The 13,862-nt window shown below is 41.6% G+C and overlaps 1 protein-coding gene across 1 annotated transcript in view; it reads left to right on the forward strand.

The window, feature by feature from the left end:
• Window positions 1–13,862, forward strand: part of LOC140188526 (myosin-1-like) — a 123,005-nt gene that overhangs the window by 11,709 nt on the left and 97,434 nt on the right. Inside the window, exons 6-11 of the mRNA XM_072244892.1 lie at window positions 1,523–1,619; window positions 1,921–1,944; window positions 3,486–3,578; window positions 3,683–3,746; window positions 5,443–5,541; window positions 10,619–10,722. Of these exons, the coding sequence (XP_072100993.1) occupies window positions 1,523–1,619; window positions 1,921–1,944; window positions 3,486–3,578; window positions 3,683–3,746; window positions 5,443–5,541; window positions 10,619–10,722 (481 nt within the window). The remainder of the gene's footprint in view (window positions 1–1,522; window positions 1,620–1,920; window positions 1,945–3,485; window positions 3,579–3,682; window positions 3,747–5,442; window positions 5,542–10,618; window positions 10,723–13,862) is intronic.

The following is a 13,862-nucleotide window of genomic DNA, read 5'->3' on the forward strand; positions in this document are numbered from 1 at the left end:
TTGCAATATTTTGCTTTATAAAATTCTGTCCACATTCAGAATCGGAAAACTCCAACTTAAACCCAAACAAGAAAAAAATCTGCAGATGGTGGAAATCCAAGCAACACACACAAAATGCTGGAGGAATTCAGCAGGCCAGACAGTATCTAGGGAAAAGAGTACAGTCGACGGTTGGGCTGAGACCCTTCAGCAGGAGCGGAGAAAAAAGACTTGAACCTCTCATTACACAGCACTACCAGAGGCAGCAGTGCAGCTGCTGTGCTGCAGCTCCCTAATTATATATCTATAAGGAACAGGAAAAAATCACAAACATAAAATTCTGCAGGAACTCAGCAAGTCAGGCAGTTTCTACGGAAAGGATTATACAGTTTCAGGTGGAGGCCCTTCATCAGGACTGGAAAGGAAGGGGGAAGCCAGAATAATAAGGTGCGGGATGGGGGAAGGAGTACATATTTCCAGCACCTGCAGAATCTCTTGTGTTTAAAAATACATCATATTATATATAAAAACTGATCCAATTTGAATTGAATTGGGCATAGCTCTCTACCCCATTTTCAAAGGAAAACTGCATTCAATGTTGATTCTGGTACGAGTGCCTCAAAACACCAATCACTATACATTTCTAATAAGTTTACCTTTCTCACTGCAAATGATCCACAGGTTTAATGTTAGTTATTGATGATATGAAACCCAATCTCCATTAACGTATATATTCTGGGGTCAGAAAGACAACCCAAGGTTGGTATAAAGTGAGGGTCTCTTCTAAGCACAGTCAGTACCAAGCTGCTTCCAATCATAAGATTAGATCTACATGGTCTTGAAAAAAATCTCCAACAAACCAGCTCAGATGTACTTGCCAACTGAAAGTGGAGCCAGCCATATTGACGTGATTCTCTCAAGTGCAGTATAGTGAAAAAGAATGGCAGTGATTCTCAAACACCAAAGTACAGATTCCCTTTTTGAAAACATCCCTCAAGACAGAGGAAGAAAGACTGACACAAAACATTAGAGAATGAAACAGTCAGAAAAACAGATACTGTCCAATCTTCAGTCAATTACTTACACACAAAATTATGAATATATACCATTACAACAGCATTCAGACTGTAAAGACTCAACTTATCCCAGAGAGTGGTGAATCTGTGGAATTCTCTGCCCAATGAAGCACTGAAGACTACCGCAGAAAATATATTTAAGACCAGGTTGGATAAATTTTTGCATAGTAGGGGAAGTAAGGGTTACGGGGAAAAGGCAGGTAGGTGGAGATGAGTCCATGGCCAGATCAGCCATGATCTTATTGAATGGCGGAGCAGGCTCAACAGGTCAGATGGCCGACTCCTGCTCTTATTTCTTATGTTCTGTGCAAAAACACAAATTTCTGAAAATGAAACTTCTTTCCAACTGGATCTTTTTTTGTATTTGACATTTTTATTGGTTATATGAATATTTTAATGCACAATTTTGATTTTTTGGGGGTTTAACTTTTTCACTTTTTTCCTTTCTGGGTTATGGTGGTGCCCAGCGGGGAGTCTGGAGCTGGGAAAACTGTCAACACTAAACGTGTTATTCAGTACTTTGCTATTGTTGCTGCCATGGGCGATGGAAGTGGAAAGAAGGGCGTAAGATCAATTCTTTCAAACCTTTTCACTTTTTCATGCTCCATTTTTGCCTTTTTCTTTAAAAGCAATTTTTCTCTCCAATTTGCTTTAATGTGCAGTAATTTATACTTTACAAAGTTAATATTTTTGCCCTAAAGTTTCTTTTTCTTCTTTTATGTCTTTAAAACAAAACTTTTTAGATAATAGCTTTTGTCATTTTTCAAAGCAGTTTTGAGTAAAAGAAGTTGTTTAAAGTTTTAAACAATTTAATTATCTCTCCTGTGTCTCTTATTTATTTCTCTCTTTTTCTGTTTTCTTCAAGTCCCAACCAGCCACCAGGACTGGGGTAAGATGGCTTGGGCAGCCACAGTAGTCTTGTCATTTTTGTGTGTAAATTGTTATCTCTACAAAGCAGTGAACTAATTCTCCTTCAGCACTGGGCAAACACATTTGATCTGTTCTGTTAATATTGCAAGTGTTTTGTGTATATATTTGAGTTGGGGAGGGGTGAGAGAGGGAGGGGTGTCCAGCCTACTATTCTTGCTATGGTCCATATCCTTTTCTCTGTTGTCAATTCCCATTTAATTGAACTCTGCACTCTCAATAATCCCAGAAATCTCTGAATTGACATCTAGTTGTATTAATAAACTGAAGATATTTTGCTAACCAAAGGTCAAACACCTTCCCCAATTACCACTCAAAAATATTTTCAATATGAACACAATTTGTAATATATTAGAAGAATCAGAACCTCAGTTGAGTCACCTCACTCATGCCAGCCGTGATACCCATCTAGGCCAATCCCATTTGCCTGTATTAGGCCTTTTCTAACCAGATACCTTTTACATGTTGACATTTTGTCTGCCTTCACTACATCCTAAGGAAGCTTGTTTCATGGAACTAACACTCAGTGTGAAAACTTACCTCAAATATCATTTTTATTTTTTTCTTCTCACCTTAAACCTGTGCCCTCCAGTTTTATTCATCCCTGTCCAGGTTTCTGCCTATCTAGTCCCCTCAGTTCCACTGAAAATAAACCCAGTCTATTCAATCGATCCTCATGACTACAGATCCAGCACATCCCAGGCAATGTTCTGCTGAATTCTTCTGCCTTCTCTGCTCCTACCTCATTCCTCCATAAAGCAGTCCTGTTGAAAATGACTCGCCATGAGGGAACTCTAACTGGAGCTGAGGGAACCACTGCATGATGCACCGTGAGGGCCAGACACCAAAGGAACACTGCCACCCCTCACACCCTCAGTCAAGGGAGGAGACTTACCAAGAAAAAGAGGCAGACTTCAGCACCTGCCTGGGCCCACTAGCGTTTTAAACATTACTCATTCACTCAATCAATTCTTGTTAAAGATTATTCTGTTTTTGCACTGACCCCGATTCAGTGCTTGTGTTTCCAAGTTCCTAAACTTAAGTGTTTAACCTACCTCCATGGAAGGTTTCCCACGCCCTCAGGTTGTTCTCGGTGGAGTGAAGGAGGATGAAAGGTGATCTTGTGGAGGTTTATGAAGTCATGAAGGGACTAGGTAGTCAGAATATGGTTTTCTTTGGGATGGTTGACGTAGTTAAGTGACCACTTTGCAGCCATGGGTAACCATCGCTGGTGGTGGAGGGAAGGCAGCTCAGGCTCCATCCTTCTCTCCCTCATCTCCACGGTTGCTCGGAACCCAAGCACAACTTCCTTCTGAATGAAGCTGGCGGAACCGTAAATCGGTTCTACCCTCTGGTTACAAGTTTCTGTCAGGAAACGGAAGATCGAAGTGTTTGGGAGGAAGGGGGCAGTTGGCCGGAGGGAGGAGGGAGGCTGAGGCTGCATGGTTTCTCGCGGCTACATGCCAGCCATTGGGCCTGACACCAGCCTCCTTCACACCCTAGGGGACTCTAGAAGACCAGATCATTGAAGCAAACCCTGCCATGGAAGCATTCGGTAATGCCAAGACGCTGAGGAATGACAACTCCTCCCGTTTTGTGAGTATATTTGGTTGGGCAAGTATCGCCCACCTTCACTTGTAATACAACAAATAGATCAGGCCGTAGATAATAATTCAATGATGAATCTTTTTGTTGTGCAGGGGAAATTTATCCGGATCCACTTCGGTCCCACAGGAAAGCTCGCTTCAGCTGATATCGACATCTGTAAGTACCAAGGACACTTTGCCGCAAAATTCACACAGGGACTGAGTACTGCGGCCAGTTAGCAAAATGTTCCCTAGCAAATGGTGCCCATGCTGAGTACCCAAATATATGCATGAGCCCCGTTACTTAAAAAAGACGCAAATAAGTAAGATGTAGAGGTAAAACATATTGAGTAAATGGGGCAGTTATCTGGGTTAGGGCTAAGATACATTAGGTTGGGCAATGGAGGGAGCTTACTTGATCAATTGGGCTGTATCTGGATCTGCATTGGGGAAAAGTATTCATAAAGTATTCTCTTCATGATGCCCTGGTCTGCTCATCCTTTGTTGCCCACAGCTTCTTGTTCTTGACATTTTCTCTACAAGTGTAGGCCACGTAGCACTGTCTCTTCACCTCCTCCCCCATTACCTAAACAGTCCTTCATATTTACCCCTACCCCTTTTCAATCTGGTCTTCTGCAATTGGTAATCACAATGTAGTATTCATCTACACTGACAAAGTTAAGCATAGACTAGGCAACCACCTTGCAGAATATCAGGGAACTCACACCCCTGGTATTCTCTTCCCACCTGTCCACATGGGTTTCTTGTCCTTTTGTGTGTCTTTCCCATCCATTCCCCTTCCCCACCTGGTTTCATCTGCTCATCTGGCTCCACCTTTCAGCTACCACCCTCTGTTCCATCTGTCCCTCATATTTCTATATAATGGCAATCTTTCCTCTTTCTTGGCCTTAGTAAAAGGTGTTGACCCCAAATATGAACACACACCTTTTGTCTTCACAAACACTGCTTGACCCATTGAGTTCTTCCAGCAATCTGCTTTCTGCTACTTGTTGAACCTGCTTGCTAAATTTTATAGGCTGGAACAACCAGATCCCTCTGAAATTTATGGATTTGCAGTTTCTCTCTAGTTAGATAATAATTCAAAGATTCAAAGTACATCTATTGTCAAAATATGTACACAGTAAATTGTACAACCCTGAGATTCATCTTGCTGCAGGTAGCTACAAAACAAAGAACTATTATGGAGTTCGTTCAAAGAAAACATCAAACACCCAACGTGTGAAAAAAAGAACAAATCCTCCAAACAGCAGTGAAGTGTTTTACCTCACACTTTCCCATATTAAATTGTGTGCCTAGGTTTCCATTCAATCTATTGATGTCCCGTTGTAGAATCTTAATATCCTTATCACATCATATCCTTCCACCTATTTTCAGCTCATCAGCAAACTGGAAAACCTATCCTCCAGGTCGTTAATGTAAATAGTAAAATAATTAAGAGCCAAGAGACCTCACTAGCTTCATCCCTCTGGTCTGGAAAGGACCTACCTATTCCAACTCTATATATGAAAATTAGAACCCTTCTCTGCAAATTATCCTCCTTATGGAAGGGTCTGACAGAATAGATACTGACAAGTTATTTCAACTTGTGAAGAAGAACAGAGCAACAGAGCAAGAAGAACAGAGGATAAAACATAATTTCCAACAATTATGAAGGACTTGAAGAGCTGTATTGTAACTCGTGGTTATTCGGTGAAGCCTTGTCTCCCACGTCCAGACAGGGCCCAGTCTCAGAAGTAACTTCAGGTCCTATAATATTGTTTCTTCATAGTCAGTTTAGTTGTGCTGCACCATTCCATTTGGTAACAAGGGAAACATCTGTGGAACGGTCATAATATCTAACCTTTGACTTTTAGATCTTCTTGAAAAATCAAGAGTGATATTCCAGCAGCCTGGTGAAAGGAGTTACCACATTTATTACCAGATATTCTCTGGCAGAAAACCAGAGCTTTTCGGTGAGTGCAAGCTTCATTCCCAAATGATAAAATGCTCTCCAGTCTAATAACGTAACCAACTTCTAGTATCCTTGAGGTATATATGTAGATGAGGATTGTAGAAATAGTCCAAACAAACACAGTTGTTTATGTTATCACAGAATAATGCCAACCAATTTTATTCTTCTATTCAAGATCCAGTGGACCCTGTCTGCATGAACATCAAGGACCTGGATTAGGCTGGGTAAAATATCACTGTCCAGCCTCATGTTGGGAAATGACCACTTGGTGAAGATGTTTGCCCTATTACTGAACTTTAAGCAGCTACACTGCAAAATCTGTGGGCCTGATTTGGCTGAAATGGGGGACTGAGCCAAATCCTTTTAGAATTAGAGTCAGGTTTATTATCACTGATTTATATGATGTGAAAATGTGTTTTTTTTCCTTCAGCTGTACTATGCAAAGGCATAAAATTTACTATAAATTACAGAAATATGTGGGCACGTGGCCAAGTGGTTAAGGCATTGGACTAGTGATCTGAAGGTCGTGAGTTCAATCCCCAGCTGAGGCAGCGTGTTGTGTCCTTGAGCAAGGCACTTAATCACACATTGCTCTGCGACGACTCCGGTGCCAAGCTGTATTGGCCCTAGTGCCCTTCCCTTGGACAACATTGGTGTCGTGGAGAGGGGAGGCTTGCAGCATGGGCAACTGCCGGTCTTCCATACAACCTTGCCCAAGCCTGCGCCCTGGAGAGTGAAGACTTTCCAGGTGCAGATCCATGGTCTCGCAAGACTAACTGATGCCTTAACAGAAATAAATAAGCAGTGCAGAAATAACTCATGAATAATGAGTTATTGTTCATGAATTCATAGGTTGTTAAGAAATCTGATGGTGGTGGGGAAGAAACTTTTCCTAAATTGTTGAGTGTGGGTCTCAGGCCTCTCTACCTCCTCGAGGATAGTAATGAGAAAAGGGCATGTCCCAGCTTGGTGAGGGTCCTTGATGATGAATGTCACCTTCTTGAGGGACAGTTTCTTGAAGATGTCCTCAGTAATGGGGAGGATGTATCCATGATGGAGCTAGCTGAGCAACATTACGCAAATGTTTGCAACCCTCTGCATTGGAGCCTCCCCACCAGGCCGTGATGCAACCAATCAGAGTCTTCTCCGTACATCTGTAGAATTATGTAAGTTAGTTAAACTTACAATTAAAAATTTAAGTTTTTACATGTTCTTGTCTAGGAGTGCACTGAGGATGTTTGAACAAAGACAGCAGCACATCAGAAAAATGAATGGACACTATGGCCTAAACCAGTTGTCTGAAGGGATTGGGAAATGAGCAGTGGAAAGGCTGGGAAGGAGAGGAAACTAGAATTATTTGAATCCACACAGGAAATTAAAGAGGAAAGAAGAAAAATAAGGATAGACAGAAACAAGATCAGATATCTTAAAAAGTCTCCTGAAAGAAGTAGCCTGCCGAAGGAATCGGGCTTCCCACTGGGCTGGAGAGGCGTTGAAGTCAGTTCATTTGTTACTGTGATCCTTGTGATAGTAATTCTTAGGATTGTTTCTATACAGGGTTTAATTGACAATCAATATTTTGGAAAACTGTGTGATGGGTAAAAGCAGCACAAAATTTATTATGAAGGATGTTGAGATTATTCACTGATACCCTTCCTTGCTCAATGATGCTGGTCAATTTGCCCATTGCTGATGGCAGGCCTCATTCAGACACTTAGTGAACTCTGGCAGCAAAGTGAAGGAAATTGAAGAACATTTGATTTTTAGAAGAGGGAAGACTTCAACATCCACATTATTTCCTGGTGATGAAAGGAAACATCTGTCTCCAGTATTATAGTGCCTGCAATTTTGATATAGCTCTGCTGGAAATGTACACAGAGAATATTATACAGCTAGTAACTATTGTAAATAAAAAAATCAGCAGAAGCTGGAACAGAAAATGCAGGAAAGTAAGGCAGTGTCTGTGGAAAGAGTAATGAGTTAGCTTTGCCAAATATTAGATTTGTTTCTTGTTCCACAGGTATCAATGACATGCTGATTGTCTCATCATAGTCTACTTCTATTTCAGTATTGTAGATTTATTTGCTTCTGCATAGACTTTATCTATATAGACTCATTCTTAGGTGGCTCCTCTTGCTCAGAAGAGATTGTACCAAGTGTCCTTGTAATGGCCCATCCTGATCATAAAAACAGATCACTCCAGGCATTTTGGTATATTTCTGTTTTCAAAGAAAATTGTAAAAAAAAATACATGGCAAATCAGATTTGTCCAAAGAAGAATGATACAGCCAGCAAAGCCTTGAGGTGATCACATCTGGATTCCTCTTAGAAACTCTGTACATTCACAATCAAAATAATGCAGGTGCATTATTTGCAACATGTTATTGCGTTTGTTACATTGATAGCTAGGAGGGCCATTTTGCTGAAGTGGAAGGATACATCAGCTCCCACTTTGTCACAATGGTTCTCTCAAGTGATGCTATGTCTTAGTTTGGAGAAAATTAGAAGTCGAACCTTTGAACCTTTATTTGATTTTGAGAAAAGATGGGGTTCATTTGCTCGTTACTATCATTTGAGTTAATTGATAGATTTCCTCCACGATCTAATTGTAAGTTTTTGGAGTTTTTTTCTCGCTGGCGGTTTGATGTTTATTTTTAGAAGCTTTTTGTATGACGCGTGGCTCCGGGGTTATACGCCTAATGGGGTTTTTTTTTCTTACTTTTTCTGCTTAGTAGATTTTATTTTGTTATCACAAATTTTTTTTCCATCTTTAAGGTAATGTCTTTTTTGAGACATTGTAAGTGTTGTTACTTCAATGTACTTGTGTTATTTCTTTTGTATAATATAACAATAAAAAGATTTGAAAAGAAAATAATGCAGGTGGGAGATCAACACGATCCTACAACACTAGCACAGTATAGATATAACCATATAACAATTACAGCATGGAAACAGGCCATCTCGGCCCTTCTAGTCCGTGCCCAACTCTTACTCTCACCTAGTCCCACCGACCTGCACTCAGCCCATAACCCTCCATTCCCTTCCTGTCCATATAGCTATCCAATTTAACTTTAAATGACAACATCGAACCTGCCTCAACCACTTCTGCTGGAAGCTCGTTCCACACAGTTACCACTCTCTGAGTAAAGAAGTTTCCCCTCATGTTACCCCTAAACTTTTGGCCTTTAACTCTCAACTCGTGTCCTCTTGTTTGAATCTCCCCCACTCTCAATGGAAAAAGCCTATCCATGTCAACTCTATCTATCCCCCTCATAATTTTAAATACCTCTATCAAGTCCCCCCTCAACCTTCTACGCTCCAAAGAATAAAGATAATGTGCCTCTCTTCCCTCTCCTTGGGATTGCTGCCTTGTTCATGATCAGGAAACTACCAAAAAGGCAATTGCTCATTCTTCACCTTATACGGGGTGGGGGGGGATTGATAAGTTCGTGGCCTAAAATAAAAGGAGTCAATTTTAGAAAACCTAGCACATTTATTTTTCAACATAGTCCCCTCCTACACTTACACACATAGTCCAGTGGTTGTGGAGCATACGGATCCCTCCTTTGTAGAAGTCGGCGTCTTGGACCTCCAGGAGGTCCACAGCAGGGGTGATTGATAAGTTTGTGGCCTAAGGTAGAAGGAAATGAGTTATTAACTTCAAACTTTCTGCATAATCACTCAGAGTGGAAATGCACGTGGATGTAATGAGAGAGAATGTATAACTCATCTCCTTCTACCTTAGGCCATGAACTTATCAATCACCCCTGCTGTGGACCACCTGGAGGTCCAAGATGCCAACTTCTACAAAGAAGGGATCCGTATGCTCCATGACCACTGGACTATGTGTGTAAATGTAGGAGGGGACTATGTTGAAAAATAAATGTGCTAGGTTTTCTAAAATTGATTCCTTCTACCTTGGGCCATGAACTTATCAATCACCCCTCGTACTGCCAACAGGAAACTGTGTAAAAGAGGGGCTGCCATTTGCAATGTATCTTGAATAATATCACCTCAGGTTTGCCAACATTCCTTATCCATTATTGTTTAGGCAAATAGTCTTTCTGTAAGAAGGTCATTTCGCTGCAGTTTTCCAATAAATTTAATTCTTCCCCAGTTTATCAACTCTCCCATAGAGTTGCTGTCTAGTCAGAACTCCACTGGGGGTTTTATGGATTATTATGATTCATGCTGGATCTACAGTATGGATCTTTGGTGACAGGTAAATGAGATATCTAGAACCTAATTTAATCAGGATCCAAAAATCCATTCTTCAGATCAGCAAAACGTCGAAACAAAAGTCCTTGTTTCGAATAGAAACCACAGAAAAACTACAGCACAGAAACAGACCTTTTGGCCTTCTTGGCTGTGCCAAACCATTTTCTGCCTAGTACCACTGACCTGCACACGGACCGTATCCCTCTCTGCACCTCCCATCCATGTATCTGTCCAACTTATTCTTAAACGTTAAAAAAGAACCCCCATTTACCACCTCGTCTGGCAGCTCATTCCACACTCCCACCACTCTCTGTGTGAAGAAGCCCCCCCAATGTTCCCTTTAAACTTTTTCCCCTTCACCCTTAACCCATGTCCTCTGGTTTTTTTCTCCCCTTGCCTCAGTGGAAAAAGCCTGCTTGCATTCACTCTATCCATACCCATCATAATTTTATATACCTCTATCAAATCTTCCCTAAGTCCTAACCTATTCAACCTTTCTCTGTAACTGAGTTTCTCAAGTCCCGGCAACATCCTTGTAAGCCTTCTCTGCACCCTTTCAAAGGGAAGATGAGCGAGAATTTCTTCACTCAGAGGGTGGCATGAGTGTGGAATGAGCTGCCAGGTGCAGTGGTGGATGTGGGTTCGATTTTCAACTTTTGAGGGAAATTTGGATAGGTACATGGATGGGAAGGGTATGGATGTCTATGGTTTGGGTGCAGGTTGATGGGATTAGGCAAATAAATAGTATGTGTTGTAGTGTTCTATGACTGCTTTAATCCTGAAAGGATTGGGTTGGGGAAATGCCCTCTTCTCAGTTTTAGAATGTCCCCTGTGACACTGATGATGTTCCTCTTTTCCAGATATGTTACTGGTAAGCAGCAATCCGTTCGATTACCACTTCTGCTCTCAAGGAGTCGTTTTAGTGGATAACCTGGATGATGGGGAAGAGCTCCAGGCAACAGATGTAAGTGTATCGTGATATTAATCAGTCGTGAGGGGAAAGGGAAAACAGAAGTAGCATTTTATATATGTTGCCGCGTAAAAGAAGGCTAGCTGGAAGGTGATAGGTGAAGCCAAATGGGCGGAAAAAGTAAACGGCTAGATAAGAAGGAATCTGATAGGAGAGGAGACTAGAGCATAGGGGAAAGGGAGGGAAGAGGGGATCCAGGGGGAAGTGATAGGCAGACAGCAAAAATTTCAGTGAGGGAGCAGTGAGAGATAGTTTCACTGAACTCCCATCGAAGAGAAGGCTTAAACTTCTTCAGGGTAGGCGTTCCACATAGAGACTTTGCAGTGGAGCAACCCTCTTTCCCCTCTGTGATCTCTGCAGCCTGCCTATAACTTACCCCTCAGTCCCCTCCTCCTGCCCTTTCTCCTATGGTCCATTCTCCTTTCCTATCAGATTCCTCCTTATCCAACCCTTTAATTCCCTTCCATTTCAGTCCTGAAGAAGGGTCTTGGCCTGAAACATCAACTGTTTTTTTGATTTCCATAGATGCTGCTTGACCTGCTGAGTTCCTCCAGCATTTGCATGTGTGTTCTTAGGATGTTCAAGTGGGGTGTTCAAGAATCAATCAGTTCTTCACCATCAATTATTTATTGTCTTAGAGGATGGGGCAGAGTGTCTGACACAACAGTAGGTGGGAAGGCATGATGCAGTGATAACATTTGGACTTTGCAACGGGCTATAGATAGGTTGAGTGAGTAGAGGACAACCTTGGCCAGTGGAGTTTGATTTAGGAATATGTGAGCTCATCCACTTTGGCAGAAGAAACCAAAAACAAGCTGTTGTTTAAGTGGAGAGGAAATGTGAATGAGTGGAATGCAGAGGAACCTACATGTTATCGTGCAGGTGCAGCATGTTGCTAGGGCAGCTAATGGCTTATTGGTCTTTATGAGAACATAGAACACTACAACACAGTACAGGACCTTTGGCCCACAATATTGTGCCAACCTTATAACCTATTCTAGTATCATGAAAATTAGAGGTGTCAGGGGTCATGAAATCTGTGAAGTTACCATTAATAGGGAGAAGGTTCTTGGGAAACTGAAAGGTCTGAAGGTAGATATGTTACCTGGATCAGGTGGTGTACATCCCAGGGTTCTAAAAGTGGTGGCTGAAGAGATTGTGGAAGCATTAGTAATGATTTTTCAAGAATCACTGGATTCTGGAATGGTTTCAGAAGACTGGAAAACTGCAATTGTCACTCTTTCAAAAAGGGAGAGAGGCAGAAGAAAGGAAACTAGGCCAGTTAATCAAACCTCAGTGATTGGGAAGATATTGGGAAGGATGTAGTTTCAGGGTATTTGGAGGCACATGATAAAATAGGCCATAGTCAGCGTGATTTCCTCAAGGGAAAATCTTGTCTGACAAATCTATTGAAATTCTTTGAAGATATAACAAGCACGATAGACAAAGGAGAATCGGTTGATGTTACGTCTGAGATTTTCAGAAAGCCTTTGACAAGGTGCCACACACGAGGCTGCTTAACAAGTTACGAGCCCATAGTATCACAGGTGTGATTCTAGCATGGATAAAGTAGTGGCAGATTGGCAGGAGGCAAACCGTGGGAATAAAGGAAGCCTTTTCTGACTGGCTACCGGTGACTAGTGGTGTTCCACAGGGGTCTGTGTTGGGACCAATTCTTTTTACATTATATATCAATGAGTTGGATGATGGAATTGATGGTTTTATTGCAAATTTTGCAGACAATAGGCAGGTAGGTGGAGGGGCAGGTAGTTTTGAGGAAGTAGAGAGGCTACAGAAGGACTGAGGCAGATTAAGAGAATGGGCAAAGAAGTGGCAGATGGAATATAGTGTCAGGAAGTATATGGTCATGCACTTTGGTAGAAGAAATAAAAGGGTTGACTATTTTCTAAATGGAGAGGAAATACAAAAACTGAGGTGCGAAGGGACTTGGGAGTCCCTGTGCAGGAGTCCGTAAAGGTTAGTTTGCAGATTGAGTCTGTAGTGAGGAAGGCAAATACAATGTTAGCATTCATTTAAAGAGGACTAGAATATAAAAGCAAGGATGTCATGTTGTCACTTTATAAAGCACTGGTGAGGCCTCACTTGGAGTATAGAAAACAATTTTGGTGCCTTATCTTAGAAACAAGGTACCGAAACTGGAGAGAGTTCAAAGAAGATTCACGAATATCATTCTGGGATTGAACGGCTTGAAATATGAAGGACATTTGGTGGCTCTTGGCCTGTATTCACTGGAATTCAGAAGAATGAGGGGTGACCGAATTGAAACCTATCAAATGATGAAAGGCCTTGATAAAGTGGATGTGGAGAGGATGTTTCCTATGGTGGGAGAGTCCAAGACTGGAGAACATGACCTCAGAATAGAGGGTGTCCTTTTAGAATAGAGATGAGGGGGAATTTCTTTAGCCGGAGAGTAGTGAATTTGTGGAATTTGTTGCCCGGGGCAGCTGTCTTAATGTATATTTAATGCAGAGGTTCATAGATTTTTCATTGGTCAGGGCATGAAGCAATACAAGGGTGGGGGAAGACAGGAGGTTGGGGCTGAGAGAAAAATGGATCAGCTATGACAAAATGGCAAAGCAAAGTCGATGGACCAAAAGGCTTAATTCTGCTCCGTATCTTATGGTCTTATCGTCTTAACCTAAGATCAATCTAACCCTTCCCTCCTACTTAACCCTCTATTTTTCTATTATCTATGTGCCTATCTATGAGTTTCTTAAATGTCCCTAATGTATCTGCCCCTACCACTACCCCTGGCAGCATGTCCAATTCAGCCACCATTCTCTGTGTAAAATAAAACTACCTCTGACATCCCTCTCCCCCATACTTCCATCCAATCATCTTAAAAGTATGCCCTCGGGTATTATACTACTGTAAGAGGGTAAGAGTTTAGTAATAGAGGCATTGTACAATTCTGCAGGATGTTGGTGAGGCTGCACCTGTAGTTCTTTGGACAACCCGAATCCCCTTACCTTAGAAAAGATAGACTAGCCATGGAAGAAATCCAGAAATGATTTATGTATCATCCCAATGATAGCAGAATTGTCCTTCAACAGCAAGCTAAAATATCATTGGAGGATTGTTGAAACTGTATGACTAGAGGTACTTGAGGAAGA

The sequence above is a fragment of the Mobula birostris genome, chromosome 2, assembly GCF_030028105.1.
Source record: "Mobula birostris isolate sMobBir1 chromosome 2, sMobBir1.hap1, whole genome shotgun sequence".
NCBI classification, from domain to species: domain Eukaryota; kingdom Metazoa; phylum Chordata; class Chondrichthyes; order Myliobatiformes; family Myliobatidae; genus Mobula; species Mobula birostris.